This window comes from Bubalus bubalis, chromosome 5 (assembly GCF_019923935.1).
Source record: "Bubalus bubalis isolate 160015118507 breed Murrah chromosome 5, NDDB_SH_1, whole genome shotgun sequence".
In the NCBI taxonomy this organism is placed as follows: Eukaryota; Metazoa; Chordata; class Mammalia; order Artiodactyla; family Bovidae; genus Bubalus; species Bubalus bubalis.
In genome coordinates, this window is record NC_059161.1 from 20,111,608 (window position 1) to 20,128,980 (window position 17,373).

Sequence of the window (17,373 nt, forward strand, 5' to 3'; positions counted from 1 at the left end):
GGTGAATGCCTACTAAATTTGTATGCCACTATGAAAGCAAGCACCTGTGGTCAGTTTAAGCACGTAAGTGAAAAGTTAAGAGCAGTGTAGAGCACTGCTGTTCAAAGTGTGCTTCACCACCAAGCAGCGTCAGCATCACCTGTAAGCTTGTAAGACATGGAGAGCTTTAGTCCCCAGCCCAGATCTGCTCAATCAGAATCTGCAGTCTCACAAAGTTCTCAGGTGATCACTATGAACACTGCAGTTCAAGATGCATTGCTCTGCCAGATTCTCCCTCTATAGTTATCAATGAAAAACTCCTTCACCGTTGTCTGAAAATATACCCTTATGGAACCAGAGGTTAGTGGCAACTTCCAAGAAATATGTTCATGATTTATAAAACATTAACATATGTAATCAAAAGCACAGCCCCAAACCACAATAACATAAAACTTCATGCCCACTAGGATGGCTATAATTTAAAAAATTAGATAATAACAAGTGTTGGCAAAGATGTGGACCAAATTTGAACACTTTTAGATTGCTGGTGGGAATATAAAATGGTGCAACTGCTTGGAACAGTCTGGCAGTTCCTCCAAATACTAAACATAGAGTTACCACGTGTGTGTGTGTGTGTGTGTGTTTGTGTGCATGTGCGCACACTTAGTTGCTTCAGTCATGACCTACTCTTCATGACCCCATGGACTGTAGCCCACCAGGCTCCTCTGTCCATGGGATTTCCCAGGCAAGAATATTGGAGGGGGTAGTCTCCAGGGGATCCTCCCAACCCAGGATCAAACCCACATCTCCTGTGTCTCCTACACTGCAGGTGTATTCTTTAATGCTGAGCCACTGGGGGTGGGGGGAGTGAGCCTAGATTTATTACCACAGAACCTAGTAATTCAAGTCTCGGGTCTATACCTAAGAAAACTGAAAACATACATCCACGTAGAAACACATACACACACGTCATAGCAGCATTATTCATAATAGCAGAAAAGCAGAAATAACGCAAATGTTCATCAGCTGATGCATGGATAAACAAAACAAAAAACTTTATCTTAAAACTAAATCTGTGCTTTAAGAAACCTACATTTACGGAACAGACTGTTTTATGTAATACAGCATACTTTATCAATAATCTCATGCAAAGTAATCACATTCTGCAGAAAATATATCACTTAGAAAGTTCATCGTCCACAACTCTGCTTTTTTAACAAGTCTAGACATGAAGTCCTTCATTTTCAGTGTACTGCACAAAAGTACAGAGACCATTAGCCAAATTTCATGATTCACACAAGTTGTCCTTCTATTTTCAGGATGCTCATAAAATATTTGAGAAACACAAAACAAATGGATTTTATTCCAGGATTAGTGCTTTCCACTAAAGCAACAAAAAAGAAAAAACTAGCCTAGATGATTGGGCAGATACAGAACTTAAAATGCATGGCTAAGTGAAAATACTTGTTTTTCTCTATCCCTAATGTTTAATCAATCTTCTAATTCTAGGCTCAGAATTTTCTTCTGGAGAGATGAATAACTATAGTAAGATAACTGAAATTAATTTTTAAATAAACATACATTTTTACGTATATGTAGTCTACCAAATGCTGAGAGAGGGATCATTCACCAGAATCTCACCTTCTAAAACTGAAAGCACTTCCTCATAAAAAACTTGTCACAGTAACACTCATTAGACACTTACCTTTTGAATCCTGGTTGTGTCAATATGTTTTTCCTGAGCACCCAGTCCTTCTGGTATTTGAACTTCTACTTTCATTCCATTCATAAGGCCTGAAGGCTGCCATGAATCATCCCATATATCTTTGGGTGTAGAAAAACACCAATCCTACAGAGAAAAAAAAATACTGCAACACTAAATGGAGATATAGTGCCACGTGATTCATATGGAGAATAACCTGGGCAAGGTAAAGGCAAGGAGGTAGGTACTAACTGAACAAGAAAAGATATTAACTTTCTAATATCAATGTGAGTTTTCCCCCTTGCTTTACTGGTCCATACCCAACACACTGAATTCCTCTGAATACACAGATCTCATAAAAATAAGTATGATGCTGTTTGTAGTATCAGCTTGAGTACATTTTTCATGGCTAGATGATTTTTCTAATCATTCAGTATTAAAATGGCACAAATAACAAGCAGAAACTTAAGTGTTGATGTATCTTCTTCCTGGTAGCCAGTGGGAAATCAATTAAAATTTAAATATATAGGGTCCAATATTAGTAAATACACTCAGATTCAGACATTATAAGGTGAGCGCAACAAAAATTAAATTAGGGAAAACACTCTATTTCTAGTTTCTAAGGCCTTGACTAGGTGCCAACGATAAAACAAAAATCATAATAACTGATAGGGTAGATAGACACAATATGTCCGGTTTATTCTGCCATTTCATTCTGTCTCCATCCCTAACACTGTCTTCTTTGCAGGGAGGGAGGGGCCAGGAAATGCATTCTTCTGAATTACTGTCTGAGAAATCCGCATGAAATGCAGTATGTACAGCTTTTCTGAGGCTTGGACAATTACATTGACAGCTCCTTTTTCAGTAATGATTTTCTTCATGTTTTCCCAAGGATCTAACCTTCTGTGGTATTTCTTTACATGATGAATATGGTTTCTTTCCACCAAGGCTTGAGGTAAATAAGTGGGAGGCAGCATCACTTTCTTTTCCCATTTTAGCCTGCAAAGGTAACCAGTTCTCATCCCAAATATCATCACCTATGGTTACTGACTCCAGGCATGGCATTCCAGTGGGGATCTCATCCTAGGTGATGAGGAAAAAAATTTAATTTAGAAAAACTAAATTAATTAATTAATTAAATTAATTAGAAAAACTTTAATTTATTGTTCCTATATGAATACATTTTGAAATTTAGATTTACAATTTTTCCTGACTCTGGGTAAAGACGGCAGTTTCAATATACAATTCATTACGTTCTCCCCTTCTGACACAGCACCAAAATGAAATAGATTCAAGGTATAAACTTACAGTCAAAGAGAAATAAGAGGGGAAAACATCACCTATGTTCTGGATACAGGAAATCAGACAAGGGACAACTTATTAAGTAGTCCTGAGAAAGTGGAATCCTGAGCTTTTAGGAGGAAAATCTGAGAAGCAAACCAAACTTATACCATAAATACTGCAAAAATTCAGGAACTACTCCTATGAAGTTTTTTTAGAATTGAGGGTATAAAGTGAGAATGAAAACAAGAGCCACTCATTTAATGTCAGCTCATGAGGCTCAATACCAGAAAAACAAACAACCCCATCAAAAAGTGGGCAGAAGACCTAAACAGACATTTCTCCAAAAAAGACAAGACATATGGCTAATAAACACATGAAAAGATGTTCAACGTTGCTCATTATTAGAGAAACGCAAATCAAAACTATAGTGAGGCATCAGACTGGTCAGAATGGCCATCATCAAAAAATCTACAAGGGTTTAGCATCAGTTTTACAAGAAATGTTAAAGTGACTTCTTAAAGCAGAAAAGATCACAACTAGACATATAAAAATCATAGGAAAAATCTCAATGTGTAAAAGCAAACATATGGTAAAGGTAACAGATCAACTACTTATAAAGCTAGTAGGAAAGTTGAAAGTAAAATTGTCTATATCTACAATAAGTAGTTAAAAGATACCTAAAACAAAAAGATGTAAGATATGACATCAAAAAATATTTTAAAATTCAACAGAGAAAGCATAGTCTTTCCAACAAATAGCACTAAAACCACTGAAAATCCATAACCTTAACCTAAATCTCACCCCTTATACTAAAATTAAATCAAGATGTTTTGACACTGAAAACACAGTACATAAAAGAAAAAAAAAAAACTGATGTACTTTTTCAAGATTAAAAACCTTTCCTATATGAAAGATACCATTAAGAGAATGAAGCTACAAGTGGGAGAAAATATTTGAAAATCACAAATCTGACAAAGGGCTATCCAGAGCATATAAAGAATACTCAAAACCCAAAAGTAAGAAAACAAACAACTCATTCAAAAGATGGGCCAAAGACTTTAACAGGCATTTCACCAAGAAATACATGTGGATGGCAAATGAGCACATGATAAGATGGTCGATATCACAGTCATTAGAGAAATGCAGATTAAAACCACACTGTGATACCACTACTGCACACCCATGAAAATGGCTAAAAATAAAAATTCCTGACAATATCAAGTGCCCATAAGATATGGAGCAACTGGAACTCATATACTGCTGGCAGGAATACAAAATGGTACAGCCAGTCTGGAAAAATCTGGCATACATTTACCACATGAGCCAGCAATCCGACTCTTGACTATGTTTATTAAAATGCCTATACATGAATATTTATAAAAGATCTATTCATACCAAAATATAGAAGATCAATTCATACATTAAATAACCATAATGTCTTCAATGGATGCATGGATATACAAACTGTGGTACATCTACACCATACTACTCATCATCAACAGAAATGAACTCCTGACACATGCAATGATTTAAATGAAGGTACTATGCTGAATCAAAGACGCTTCTATTGGGAAGTTACATATCACATGATTCCACTTAATGGACAGTCCTGAAAAGGTAAAATTATGGTGACGGGAAACATAAATGCTTGCTAGGGGATTAGGGATTTGGGGAGATGTGATTATAAAGGAGTAGCATTAGGGAGTTTTTTCAGATGATGGGACCATTCTGCATCCTGACTATGGTGGTGGTTACATAAATCTGTACATGTATTAAAATTGACAGGACAGTACTCTGAGTACAAAGTCAATTGTTTACTGTATATTCACTTGGAAAGAAGTATTAACACCAGAGAAAATAAAAGTTATGCAGGAAAGGAAAACTTGACATCACATATTACTTGACTGTATATAGCATTTACAGAGTCACAATAACAAAATATTGAATGAATGGTGATCTAATGGAAAGTTTGATATATTAGTAAGATGATGAGAGAACAGAAAGGATATTTTTGTCTGGGGTGGGGGACAAGAGATGAAACAGAACTAAACCTTCATCTCTCATGCTGGGAAGGCCATACATGCTTAAAACTGAAAAATAAGGAAATAACAATATAAGGATGCAATTTAATGAAAGAAATGAGAGACATATTCCAAAGGAAGACGTTAAAAGAAATGAAAATGGTTGCTCTGTGAAATAGGAAATGTAGGGGAATGGGTTATGGGGAACTCTAAGCTGTGTGTACATAAACATTTGGCTGTTTTTTTGTGTTTTTTTACAATAGACCAGTTAGACCTAATTGATATCTATAGGACATTTCATCCCAAAACAATGAATTTCACCTTCTTCTCAAGCGCACATGGAACCTTCTCCAGGATAGATCACATCCTGGGCCATAAAGCTAGCCTTGGTAAATTCAAAAAAATAGAAATCATTCCAAGCATCTTTTCTGACCACAATGCAGTAAGATTAGATCTCAATTACAGGAGAAACTATTAAAAAATCCAACATATGGAGGCTGAACAACACGCTGCTGAATAACCAACAAATCACAGAAGAAATAAAAAAAGAAATCAAAATTTGCATAGAAACGAATGAAAATGAAAACACAACAACCCAAAACCTGTGGGACACCGTAAAAGCAGTCCTAAGGGGAAAGTTCATAGCAATACAGGCACACCTCAAGAAACAAGAAAAAAGTCAAATAAATAACCTAACTCTACACCTAAAGCAACTAGAAAAGGAAGAAATGAAGAACCCCAGGGTTAGTAGAAGGAAAGAAATCTTAAAAATTAGAGCAGAAATAAATGCAAAAGAAACAAAAGAGATCATAGCAAAAATCAACAAAACCAAAAGCTGGTTCTTTGAAAGGATAAATAAAATTGACAAACCATTAGCCAGACTCATCAAGAAACAAAGGGAGAAAAATCAAATCAATAAAATTAGAAATGAAAATGGAGAGATCACAACAGACAACACAGAAATACAAAGGATCATAAGAGACTACTATCAACAATTATATGCCAATAAAATGGACAACGAGGAAGAAATGGACAAATTCTTAGAAAAGTACAACTTTCCAAAACTCGACCAGGAAGAAATAGAAAATCTTAACAGACCCATCACAAGCACGGAAATTGAAACTGTAATCAAAAATCTTCCAGCAAACAAAAGCCCAGGTCCAGATGGCTTCACAGCTGAATTCTACCAAAAATTTAGAGAAGAGCTAACACCTATCCTGCTCAAACTCTTCCAGAAAATTGCAGAGGATGGTAAACTTCCAAACTCATTCTATGAGGCCACCATCACCCTAATACCAAAACCTGACAAAGATCCCACAAAAAAAGAAAACTACAGGCCAATATCACTGATGAACATAGATGCAAAAATCCTTAACACAATTCTAGCAATCAGAATCCAACAACACATTAAAAAGATCATACACCATGACCAAGTGGGCTTTATCCCAGGGATGCAAGGATTCTTCAATATCCGCAAATCAATCAATGTAATACACCACATTAACAAATTGAATAAAAACCATATGATTATCTCAATAGATACAGAGAAAGCCTTTGACAAAATTCAACATCCATTTATGATAAAAACTCTCCAGAAAGCAGGAATAGAAGGAACATACCTCAACATAATCAAAGCTATATATGACAAACCCACAGCAAACATTATCCTCAATGGTGAAAAATTGAAAGCATTTCCTCTAAAGTCAGGAACAAGACAAGGGTGCCCACTTTCACCATTACTATTCAACATAGTTTTGGAAGTTTTGGCCACAGCAATCAGAACAGAAAAAGAAATAAAAGGAATCCAAATTGGAAAAGAAGAAGTAAAGCTCTCACTGTTTGCAGATGACATGATCCTCTACATAGAAAACCCTAAAGACTCCACCAGAAAATTACTAGAACTAATCAATGACTATAGTCAAGTTGCAGGATATAAAATCAACACACAGAAATCCCTTGCATTCCTATACACTAATAATGAGAAAACAGAAAGAGAAATTAAGGAAACAATTCCATTCACCATTGCAACGGAAAGAATAAAATACTTAGGAATATATCTACCTAAAGAATCTAAAGACCTATATATAGAAAACTATAAAACACTGGTGAAAGAAATCAAAGAGGACACTAACAGATGGAGAAATATACCATGTTCATGGATTGGAAGAATCAATATAGTGAAAATGAGTATACTACCCAAAGCAATCTATAGATTCAATGCAATCCCTATCAAGCTACCAACAGCATTCTTCACAGAGCTAGAACAAATAATTTCACAATTTGTATGGAAAAACAAAAAACCTCGAATAGCCAAAGCGATCTTGAGAAAGAAGACTGGAACTGGAGGAATCAACCTACCTGACTTCAGGCTCTACTACAAAGCCACAGTTATCAAGACAGTATGGTACTGGCACAAAGACAGAAATATAGATCAATGGAACAAAATAGAAAGCCCAGAGAGAAATCCACGCACATATGGACACCTTATCTTTGACAAAGGAGGCAAGAATATACAATGGATTAAAGACAATCTCTTTAACAAGTGGTGCTGGGAACTCTGGTCAACCACTTGTAAAAGAATGAAACTAGAACACTTTCTAACACCATACACAAAAATAAACTCAAAATGGATTAAAGATCTAAACGTAAGACCAGAAACTATAAAACTCCTAGAGGAGAACATAGGCAAAACACTCTCTGACATACATCACAGCAGGATCCTCTATGACCCACCTCCCAGAATATTGGAAATAAAAGCAAAAATAAACAAATGGGACCTAATTAACCTTAAGAGCTTCTGCACATCAAAGGAAACTATTAGCAAGGTGAAAAGACAGCCTTCAGAATGGGAGAAGATAATAGCAAATAAAGCAACTGACAAACAACTAATCTCGAGAATATACAAGCAACTCCTACAGCTCAACTCCAGAAAAATAAATGACCCAATCAAAAAATGGGCCAAAGAACTAAATAGACATTTCTCCAAAGAAGACATACAGATGGCTAACAAACACATGAAAAGATGCTCCACATCACTCATTATCAGAGAAATGCAAATCAAAACCACTATGAGGTACCATTTCACACCAGTCAGAATGGCTGCGATCCAAAAGTCTACAAGTAATAAATGCTGGAGAGGGTGTGGAGAAAAGGGAACCCTCTTACACTGTTGGTGGGAATGCAAACTAGTACAGCCACTATGGAGAACAGTGTGGAGATTCCTTAAAAAACTGGAAATAGACCTGCCTTATGATCCAGCAATCCCACTGCTGGGCATACACACTGAGGAAACCAGAAGGGAAAGAGACACGAGTACCCCAATGTTCATTGCAGCACTGTTTATAATAGCCAGGACATGGAAGCAACCTAGATGTCCATCAGCAGATGAATGGATAAGAAAGCTGTGGTACATATACACAATGGAGTAACATTCAGCCATTAAAAAGAATACATTTGAATCAGTTCTAATGAGGTGGATGAAACTGGAGCCTATTATACAGAGTGAAGTAAGCCAGAAAGAAAAACACCAATACAGTACACTAACGCATATATATGGAATTTAGAAAGATGGTAACAATAACCCTGTGTACGAGACAGCAAAAGAGACACTGATGTATAGAACAGTCTTATGGACTCTGTGGGAGAGGGAGAGGGTGGGAAGATTTGGGAGAATGGCATTGAAACATGTAAAATATCATGTATGAAAGGAGTTGCCAGTCCAGGTTTGATGCATGATACTGGATGCTTGGGGCTGGTGCACTGGGACGACCCAGAGGGATGGAATGGGGAGGCAGGAGGGAGGAGGGTTCTGGATGGGGAACACATGTATACCTGTGGTGGATTCATTTTGATATTTGGCAAAACTAATACAGTTATGTAAAGTTTAAAAATAAAATAAAATTTAAAAAAAAAAAAAAAAAGAAAAAGCTGTGAGCACATGGACATTTGATTAAAAATATGTCCTCCAAAGAGAGCTGTCAAACATTTTTCTTGATGGGTCTTCTTAATACTATTTCTCAATACTACTTTCTAATCACTGCATAATTCTTCAAAATTGCCCAGAAGTCAGATACTGGCTTTTCTTTTTTGTGACTGAGGCTACATTGCTGAAACTTTGGTCTTGGTGATCACTGAAGAATTTGCAATTCATCTGTGGGAGATGCTCTGATGGCACCACAATGAATAGGGCATAAACAGCTATTTTACTTCAGTCTCCTTCACTTATTAATTTATTAATTACATTTTTAAAAAGCTATATCCCCTTCTCCTACCTCATTTTCTTCTTTCAGATCCTTTAGCTCTGGGATGGACCACTTTGGATCTTCTTCACAGCTCTTATCTTGTATTTTCAAAGAATTTAATTTAGAATCCTTTAAAGGCTCCTCTGAGGTGACTGATCCAAGATGACTGAAAGTCTTTTCATCATTAATATCTTGCTAGTAGATAAGAAAGAAAAATTATTTTATTTTCTATAGTAACGCTGTTTCCAAAATTTACACGCCTATAAATTCTGGGGGCAGTTTTTCACTATGGTTCATGTATATGCAACATTATTTTCTAACTTTATGCACTGACCCTAGGTATTCCCATCCCATTAAATTAGTTCAGGCCAAGGGCTTCCCAGGTGGTGCAGTGGTTAAGAATCTGCCTGCCAATGCAGGAGACATAAGAGACATGGGTTCAATCCAGGGTCAGGAAGATCCCCTGGAGGAGGAAATGGTAAGCCACTCCAGTATTTTTGCCTGGAGAAGCCCATGGACAGAGGAGCCTGTGGCTACAGTCCATTGGGTCACAAAGAGTTGGACACGACTGAGGATGCACACAGAGGTTAACAATTATTGAGTACATATTATGTAATGTGTACAGGGTAGCTCTGTGGGTATAAAGATGGATGCAACAGGGGCCCAGCTCTAAAAGAACTCAAATACAGCATGAAGATACACAATCGGATCATCACAGCACAACCCTCAGTGTAGCGCCAACACAGAGACGTCATATTGACCAAAATAATACTGGAGAAGGAAGATGTCTGAGAACATGCAATAAAGGAGATAAATCAAACTGTTAGGATGCCTAAAAGAAAAGCAAGGATTAGAGGGAATCAGGTGTACAGAGGGGCTTCCCTGCTGGCTCAGCGGTAAAGAATCCGTCTGCCAATGCAGGAGACATGGGTTTGATCCCTGGGTTGGGAAGATCCCCTGGAGAAAGAAATGGCAACCCACTCCAGAATTCTTACATGGAGAATCCCATGGACAGAGGAGCCTGGTGGGCGATAGTCCACAGGGTCACAAAAGAACTGGATATGACTTAGTGACTAAACAACAACAAGGTGTATAGAGGTAGGTTTATGTGTGTATATAGCATGTGGGAGTCTTGATACGTTAAAATACAGGCTGGGGTACAATAGAGAAGCTTTGGGCCTTATCTCTCTGCAGAAAAGATGTCCTTATTTCATTTTTAGGACTGAACTATGATTATTTAAAGACATCAACACAGTGATGATAAGATATTCTAAAAACTTTTAAGGCTGAAAATTCAATTCAGTAGTTAAGAGTCAGGAAACATAACTGTTCTAATTAAGTAATAAGAACTAACAAAAATTCAGATTTCAGAAAGTTTTACAGGTTAAACAAGCCCAATTAATTTTAACTAGCTTTAAACTAAAATGAAAACTAAAATGAAATCTAAAATGTTGATACTGCTTTAAACATGCAGCAGTAAACATTCATACACATTTTTCAGAGTAGGTTAATCTCCCAATAGTCAAATGGTCTTTTGAAAAAACAATTTTACTGAAATATAATTGATTTACAATGTTGTGTTAGTTTCAGGGGTACAGCAAAATAGCCTTTCCTTTTTATCTTTTCTAATAATGCAAGTCCACTAACAAAATAACATTATCCCTATAATTTAAAAAGTCATATATATAAAACATACTTACAAAACAATATTTTCGTATTTTATTCAAAGAATAAAGCTTTGTCATGTCCAGAAAAAATAAATTTGGGGACTCTCAAACTGAGCCCAACCTGTATTTTTAGCTCAGTACTTATCGCCATGAGGAATATGAGAGACTTTGAAGACGTGTCTATTTATTTGCTCATTTGTTGAAAAGTCATTTAACTTACTACTTACTAATGTGCATCACTTTACATATATCTAAAATGGGGATCTTAAAGAAATAACCTGGTAAAGTGGTTGTGAAGATTAGTTAACTCGTACGTGCAAGGACTGAGAACAGCGCCTGCCACACAGCACAAGTACAGTACGTGTCACTGTTACATTTTTATCACGATGGTGTGATCACTCACCTAGAGTCAGACATCCTAGAGTCTGAAGTCAGGTGGGCCTTAGGAAGCATCACTACCAACAAAGCTAGTGGAGGTGATGGAATTCCAGTTGAGCTATTTCAAATCCTGAAAGATGATGCTGTGAAAGTGCTGCATTCAATATGCCAGCAAATTTGGAAAACTCAGCAGTGGCCACAGGACTAGAAAAGGTCAGTTTTCATCCCAATCCCAAAGAAAGGCAATGCCAAAGAATGCTCAAACTACCACACAATTGCACTCATCTCACATGCTAGCAAAGTAATGCTCAAAATTCTCCAAGCTAGGCTTCACAGTATATGAACCGTGAACTTCCAGATGTTCAAGCTGGTTTTAGAAAAGGCAGGAGAACCAGAGATCAAATTGCTAACATCCACTGGATCATCGAAAAAGTAAGAGAGTTCCAGAAAAACATCTACTTCTGCTTTATTGACTATGCCAAAGCCTCTGACTGTGTGGATCACAACAAACTGTGGAAAATTCTAAAAAGAGATGGGAATACCAGACCACCTGACCTGCCTCCTGAGATATGTGTATGCATGTCAAGAAGCAACAGTTAGAACTGGACATGGAACAACAGACTGGTTTCAAATCAGGAAAGGAGTTCGTCCAGGCTGTATACTGTCACCCTGCTTATTTAACTTATATGCAGAGTATATCATGAGAAATGCTGGACTGGAAGAACCACAAGCTGGAATAAAGATTTCCAGGAGAACTATCAATAACCTCAGATATGCAGATGACACTACATTTATGACAGAAAGTGAAGAAGAACTAAAGAGCCTCTTGATGAAAGTGAAAGAGGGGAGTGAAAAGGTTGGCTTAAAACTCAACATTCAGAAAACGAAGATAATGGCATCTGGTCCCATCAGTTCATGGCAAATAGATGGGGAAACAGTGGAAACAGTGAGAGACTTTATTCTGGGGGGGCTCCAAAATCACTGCAGATGGGGACTGCAGCCATGAAATTAAAAGACACTTGCTCCTTGGAAGAAAAGCTATGACCAATCTAGACAGCGTATTAAAAAGCAGAGACTTTGCCAACAAAGGTCCGTCTAGTCAAAGGTATGGTTTTTCCAGTAGTCATGTATGGATGTGAGAGTTGGATCATAAAGAAAGATGAGTGCCCAAGAACTGATGCTTTTGAACTGTGGTGTTGAAGAAGACTCTTGAGAGTCCCTTGGACTGCAAGGAGATCCAACCAGTCCATCCTAAAGGAGATCAGTCCTAAATATTCATTGAAAGGACTGATGCTGAAGCTGAAACTCCAATACTTTGGCCACCTGATGCGAACAACTGAAAAGACCCTGATGCTGGGAAAGATAGAAGGCAGGAGGAGAAGGGGACGACAGAGGATGAGATGGCTGGGTGGCATCACTGACTCAATGGACATGAGTTTCCGCAAACTCCGGGAGTTGGTGATGGACAGGAAAGCCTGGCGTGCTGCAGTCCATGGGGTTGCAAAGAGTTGGGCCAACTGAGCAACTGAACTGTGGTATGGAATAATACATAACAATATTATTGTTATTACTGTGGGTAGGAGTTGCCACAAGGTTTACAGAAAAAAGTTAGAAATGAGAACACTTCAAGAAACATCTGAAGTGTGTAGAGGGAAGAAAAAATAGCATTTGGATCCATGCAGGTAAGGTCACAACTGCAACAAGGTGGCAGCAGAATTCAGCATATGAGAGAAATTACGCAGGAAAAAGCATGGCTGAAATGAAGGTTTAAACCAGCAAATGATGGGAGACAAGGTAACTGTTGAGATTACTGTGTAGTTTCCAAACTTCCCCAGGTTTGCAAATGCCTCAGTTTCCTCATTGCTAAAATAAGGTTAATTATAGTCACTACAACTTCCCTGGTAGCTCAGCTGGTAAAGAATCCGCCTGCAATGCAGGTGACCCTGGTTCAATTCCTGGGTCGGGAAGATCCTCTGGAGAAGAGATAGGCTACCCACTCCAGTATTCTTGGGCTTCTGTGGTGGCTCAGATGGTAAAGAATCCACCTGCAATGCAGGAGACCTGGGTTTGATCCGTGGGTTGGAAAGATCCCCTGGAAGAGGGCATGGCAACCCACTTCAGTATTCCCACCTGGAGAATCTGCATGGACAGAGGAGCCTGGTGGGATACAGTCCATGGGGTTGCAAAGAGTCGGACATGACTGAGCAACTAAGCACTACCTCACAAGAATTTTATGAGTATTAAATAATATATTAAAAGTGCCTTTTATAGTGTCTGGCATACAGTAAGTACTCATTAAATATTAACAATAATAAAAAGAATATGACCGTATTTGCAAAAACCTCTTACCAGGGTATATAAGTCACTCTCTTTTGATTGTGGACTGATCTCTCGGTCTTCATTAAAATAGTGCTGCTGGGAATGATAGCCCAGCTCTTTCAGGACAATGTCCTCAGGTGTCACACTGGATTTAGTGTATAAAGCTAAAGGGTTGAGGTCTCTGAAACCCTAGGATAAGAAAAAGGAGGAGGAAGAGTTTAGTTTCTCAGAAAAAAAATGGAAACAGCACTTCATAATCCTCAAATGTTGTGGAAATGTATTATCTTCTAAAATTTAATAGAATTTTTCCCATACTGATAGTGCCTGCTAGCCACAAAAATGATCAACACCAATATTAATGGTGATGTAGACACTGTTATCAATTTGAAAATAAGAGAGTGTTGCTCTTCTCTAAGAAAACTTCAGAGAATTAAATACTTGGGAGTAAGACAGAATCCTCCATTATTTAAAATAAAAGCACTCACATTCTAAAGGACAATAAGCCAAATGTAGTTTTCTGTGGTCATGTGAAAATTAAGAAAATGCTGTGCACTCAGTAAGCCAGGCACCTCACAGATGTCTCTTAAAGAATCAATCAAATAACCTTCTGTATTAAATTCTCTTATACCTTGAAGGGTTGAGATTAAACAAAATACATTACAAAATGCATTCAGACTGCTCCACCTTAGAAGGGACATTTTCTCGGCATACAATAGCATGACCCTCTGTCCTCAAAACATGATGGAAATAGACATCTTCATTTGAGGACGTGTCACAAAGGAAAATGTTCAGGATCCCATCTACATATTCATCCACTACCCCTACTAATGGCTTCAAGCCACACAACTTCTGGAACTGCAAAACAGCTCTGGATGTCCAATGTTCCTGAAATACAATCAAGATGTGAGATTCAGATGACAGATTCAAACATCAATTATAAAAACCAAACCACAAATACAAGTGAATTCCTAATGAACTAAAGATTTTAGTGGAAAAATCAAACCAGGAAAACAGAATAACACATTTGAGGATATTTATGATTTGGGGATGAGAAAAGGTAGAATAAAGGAAAAATGATGAAAATGGGATTATGGGGAAAACTTATCTTAATGTGATGAAAAACTTCCATGTTTGGAAATGATTGATTTAGATTATTGGACCAACCCTCCTACAGAAACTAAAAATTTTAGATAAAATATTTTTAAAACATGTCCAAAAAAGCGTCAGAGAACGAACAAAAGAGTAACAAATTACCAGGTCAAAATTAAAGGGAAAGTGGGAACTATTTTTGTCTTAAGGTTATCTGCTAATCCAGGCTAATCTGAACTTTGGTTTCAATGATCTTACAGGTCAGAGGACAGAAATTCAAGCCAGTATCCACCCATGATAGGGAGTGGAGAGGAGTTTATTAAGTTGAGTCCCTAGGGATACATGCTCAGAATAAGGCAAAAAAAGAAATAAATTAGCCTTCACATGGATTTGCAGCTCAATTTTCACATCAACTGGGTGGTACACAAATCTTCACGTTGTTCATTTGAATTAACATGGTTCTAGACTGCTAGGTACCTGGCAGAAGAGAATGTAAATCTTTCTGGAGGCAGGCAAACTCAATCTATATTCCAACTAATTTTACAAAAAATGTTTTAAAAGTCAATGAGCAGGACATAGGCAAAGATAAAAAGTATATAAAGAGACAACAAATCACAAATACAATATAACTAATACAAAACCTCAGAAACTTTAGATATCTGAATTTCCAGATGAATTACAAAACAACTAAACTTACTACACGTAAAAACAAACAAAAAATGAAATTAACTTGAAAGCTTCTGCAGAGATCTGCAATCTATTAAAAATCGATCTAGCAGAATTAAAGAATCAAGAGAACTTTTAGAAAGTAAAAATATAATAATAATAATATTAGAATTAGAAATAAAAAAGTAAAAATAGAGTAATAATAACCAAAAGTAAAACCCTAATGAAAGTGAAAATGAAGTCGCTCATTCATGTCTGACTCTTTGTGACCCCATGGACTGTGGCCTACCAGGCTCCCCCATCTATGGTATTTTCCAGGCAAGAATACTGGAGTGGGTTGCCATTTCCTTCTCTAGGAGATCTTCCCAATCCAGGGATTGAACCCTGGTCTCCCACATTGTAAAGAGATGCTTTACCGTCTGAGCCACCAGGGAAGTCTCAAAACCCTAATGCTGCTGCTGCTAAGTCGCTTCAGTCGTGTCCGACTCTGTGCGGCCCCATAGATGGCAGCCCACCAGGCTCCCCCGTCCCTGGGACTCTCCAGGCAAGAACACTGGAGTGGGTTGCCATTTACTTCTCCAATGCAGGAAAGTGAAAAGTGAAAGTGAAGTCGCTCAGTCGTGTCTGACTTTTAGCGACCCCATGAACTACAGCCTACCAGGCTCCTCCGTCCATGGGATTTTCCAGGCAAGAGTACTGGAGTAGGGTGCCATTGCCTTCTCCCAAAACCCTAATAGGTGTATTCAATAACAGATTAGGTAGAAATAAAAAATAAACAACTATGGCTGATTCATTTTGATGTATGACAGAAAACAACAAAATTCTGTAAAGCAATTATCCTTCAATTAAAAAATAAATTTCTAAAAAATTAGTAAACTGGAAGATAATTTAGAAAAATTACCCAGAATGCAACACCAAAGACAGAAATGTATATAGATTACAGAACAGAGGTTAAAAGATATGGCAGGTAAAGTAAGAAGGTTTAACATACTTTTAATTATGGTTCTACAAAAAGAGAGAAACAGAAGGGGGCTATAAATATGAATATAGGGAAAAGACAGTAACTGAGGAGACAATGGCTAAGAATTAGCCAGATTTAACGAAAAGTAACAATGCACAGATAAAAATTCCCATCAACCACAAAGTAGGATAAATAAGAATAAATCAACACATAAACATATTAAAACTGAAGAACACAGTTTTCAGACTTCAGAAACATGGTAGAGTAGTAAAGACTATCTTTGCCTCGCTCCTTCAATCTATATCCAGTGAAACAGCCACAACTCAAAAAACGTACTCCTGCCCAGCACAACAGGGCACTGCAGAATTCCACACATCTGTACACCCAAAGGGAGATGGACTGAAATGCACAGAGGAGCGGGGGAACTGCAGAGTCCATGCTGGCAGTCCTGGCCCTCTGGGTGAGGTAGTGAACACACAGCTGCAGAGAACCTGGGAGCCACAAGGAAGGCGGTGCACGCAACTGTGGCCGCCTGACCGTTCCTGGCACCCAGGGCCGCAGGCAGGAGCGGCAGCCGGGCCTGGGACCCTGTCCCTCCAGCATCTGAGGAGCCCACCACCCCACCTGCACCCCCTTCATCACCTCTCCCCACAGCAGGTCCTGTGTCTCAAGGGGAGCCCTGACACAAGGAAAGAGCCCACAATCCAGATGGCAACAGCAGCTATGGCAGAAGCGAGTCAGCAAAGACCCTGGCCCAAAAAGCAGTGACCGACAATGCATGGAGCCACACCTCTTACAGGGAAGGTGGAGGCTGGAAAATGCCAACTCTCAAATACAACCAGAGGCTGCTGCTGCTGCTGCTAAGTCGCTTCAGTCGTGTCCGACTCTGTGAAACCCCTTAGACGGCAGCCCACCAGGCTCCCCAGTCCCTGGGAGTCTCCAGGCAAGAACACTGCAGTGGGTTGCCATTTCCTTCTCCAATGCATGAAAGTGAAAAGTAAAAGTAAAGTCGCTCAGTCGTGTCCAACAACCAGAGGCAGCTCAGGTAAAAAAAACCAAAAACTTA

At 38.2% G+C, this 17,373-nt stretch overlaps 1 protein-coding gene across 9 annotated transcripts in view; it reads right to left on the reverse strand.

Moving 5' to 3' along the window:
- TDRD5 (tudor domain containing 5) overlaps window positions 1–17,373 on the reverse strand; it is an 82,260-nt gene that overhangs the window by 7,257 nt on the left and 57,630 nt on the right. For all 9 annotated transcript variants that reach the window (XM_025285549.3, XM_044942786.2, XM_044942790.2 and 6 more), the window contains exons 12-16: window positions 14,276–14,476; window positions 13,622–13,780; window positions 9,258–9,422; window positions 2,582–2,764; window positions 1,685–1,828 (exon numbers count right to left, since the gene is read on the reverse strand). In XM_025285549.3, the coding sequence (XP_025141334.2) occupies window positions 1,685–1,828; window positions 2,582–2,764; window positions 9,258–9,422; window positions 13,622–13,780; window positions 14,276–14,476 (852 nt within the window). The remainder of the gene's footprint in view (window positions 1–1,684; window positions 1,829–2,581; window positions 2,765–9,257; window positions 9,423–13,621; window positions 13,781–14,275; window positions 14,477–17,373) is intronic.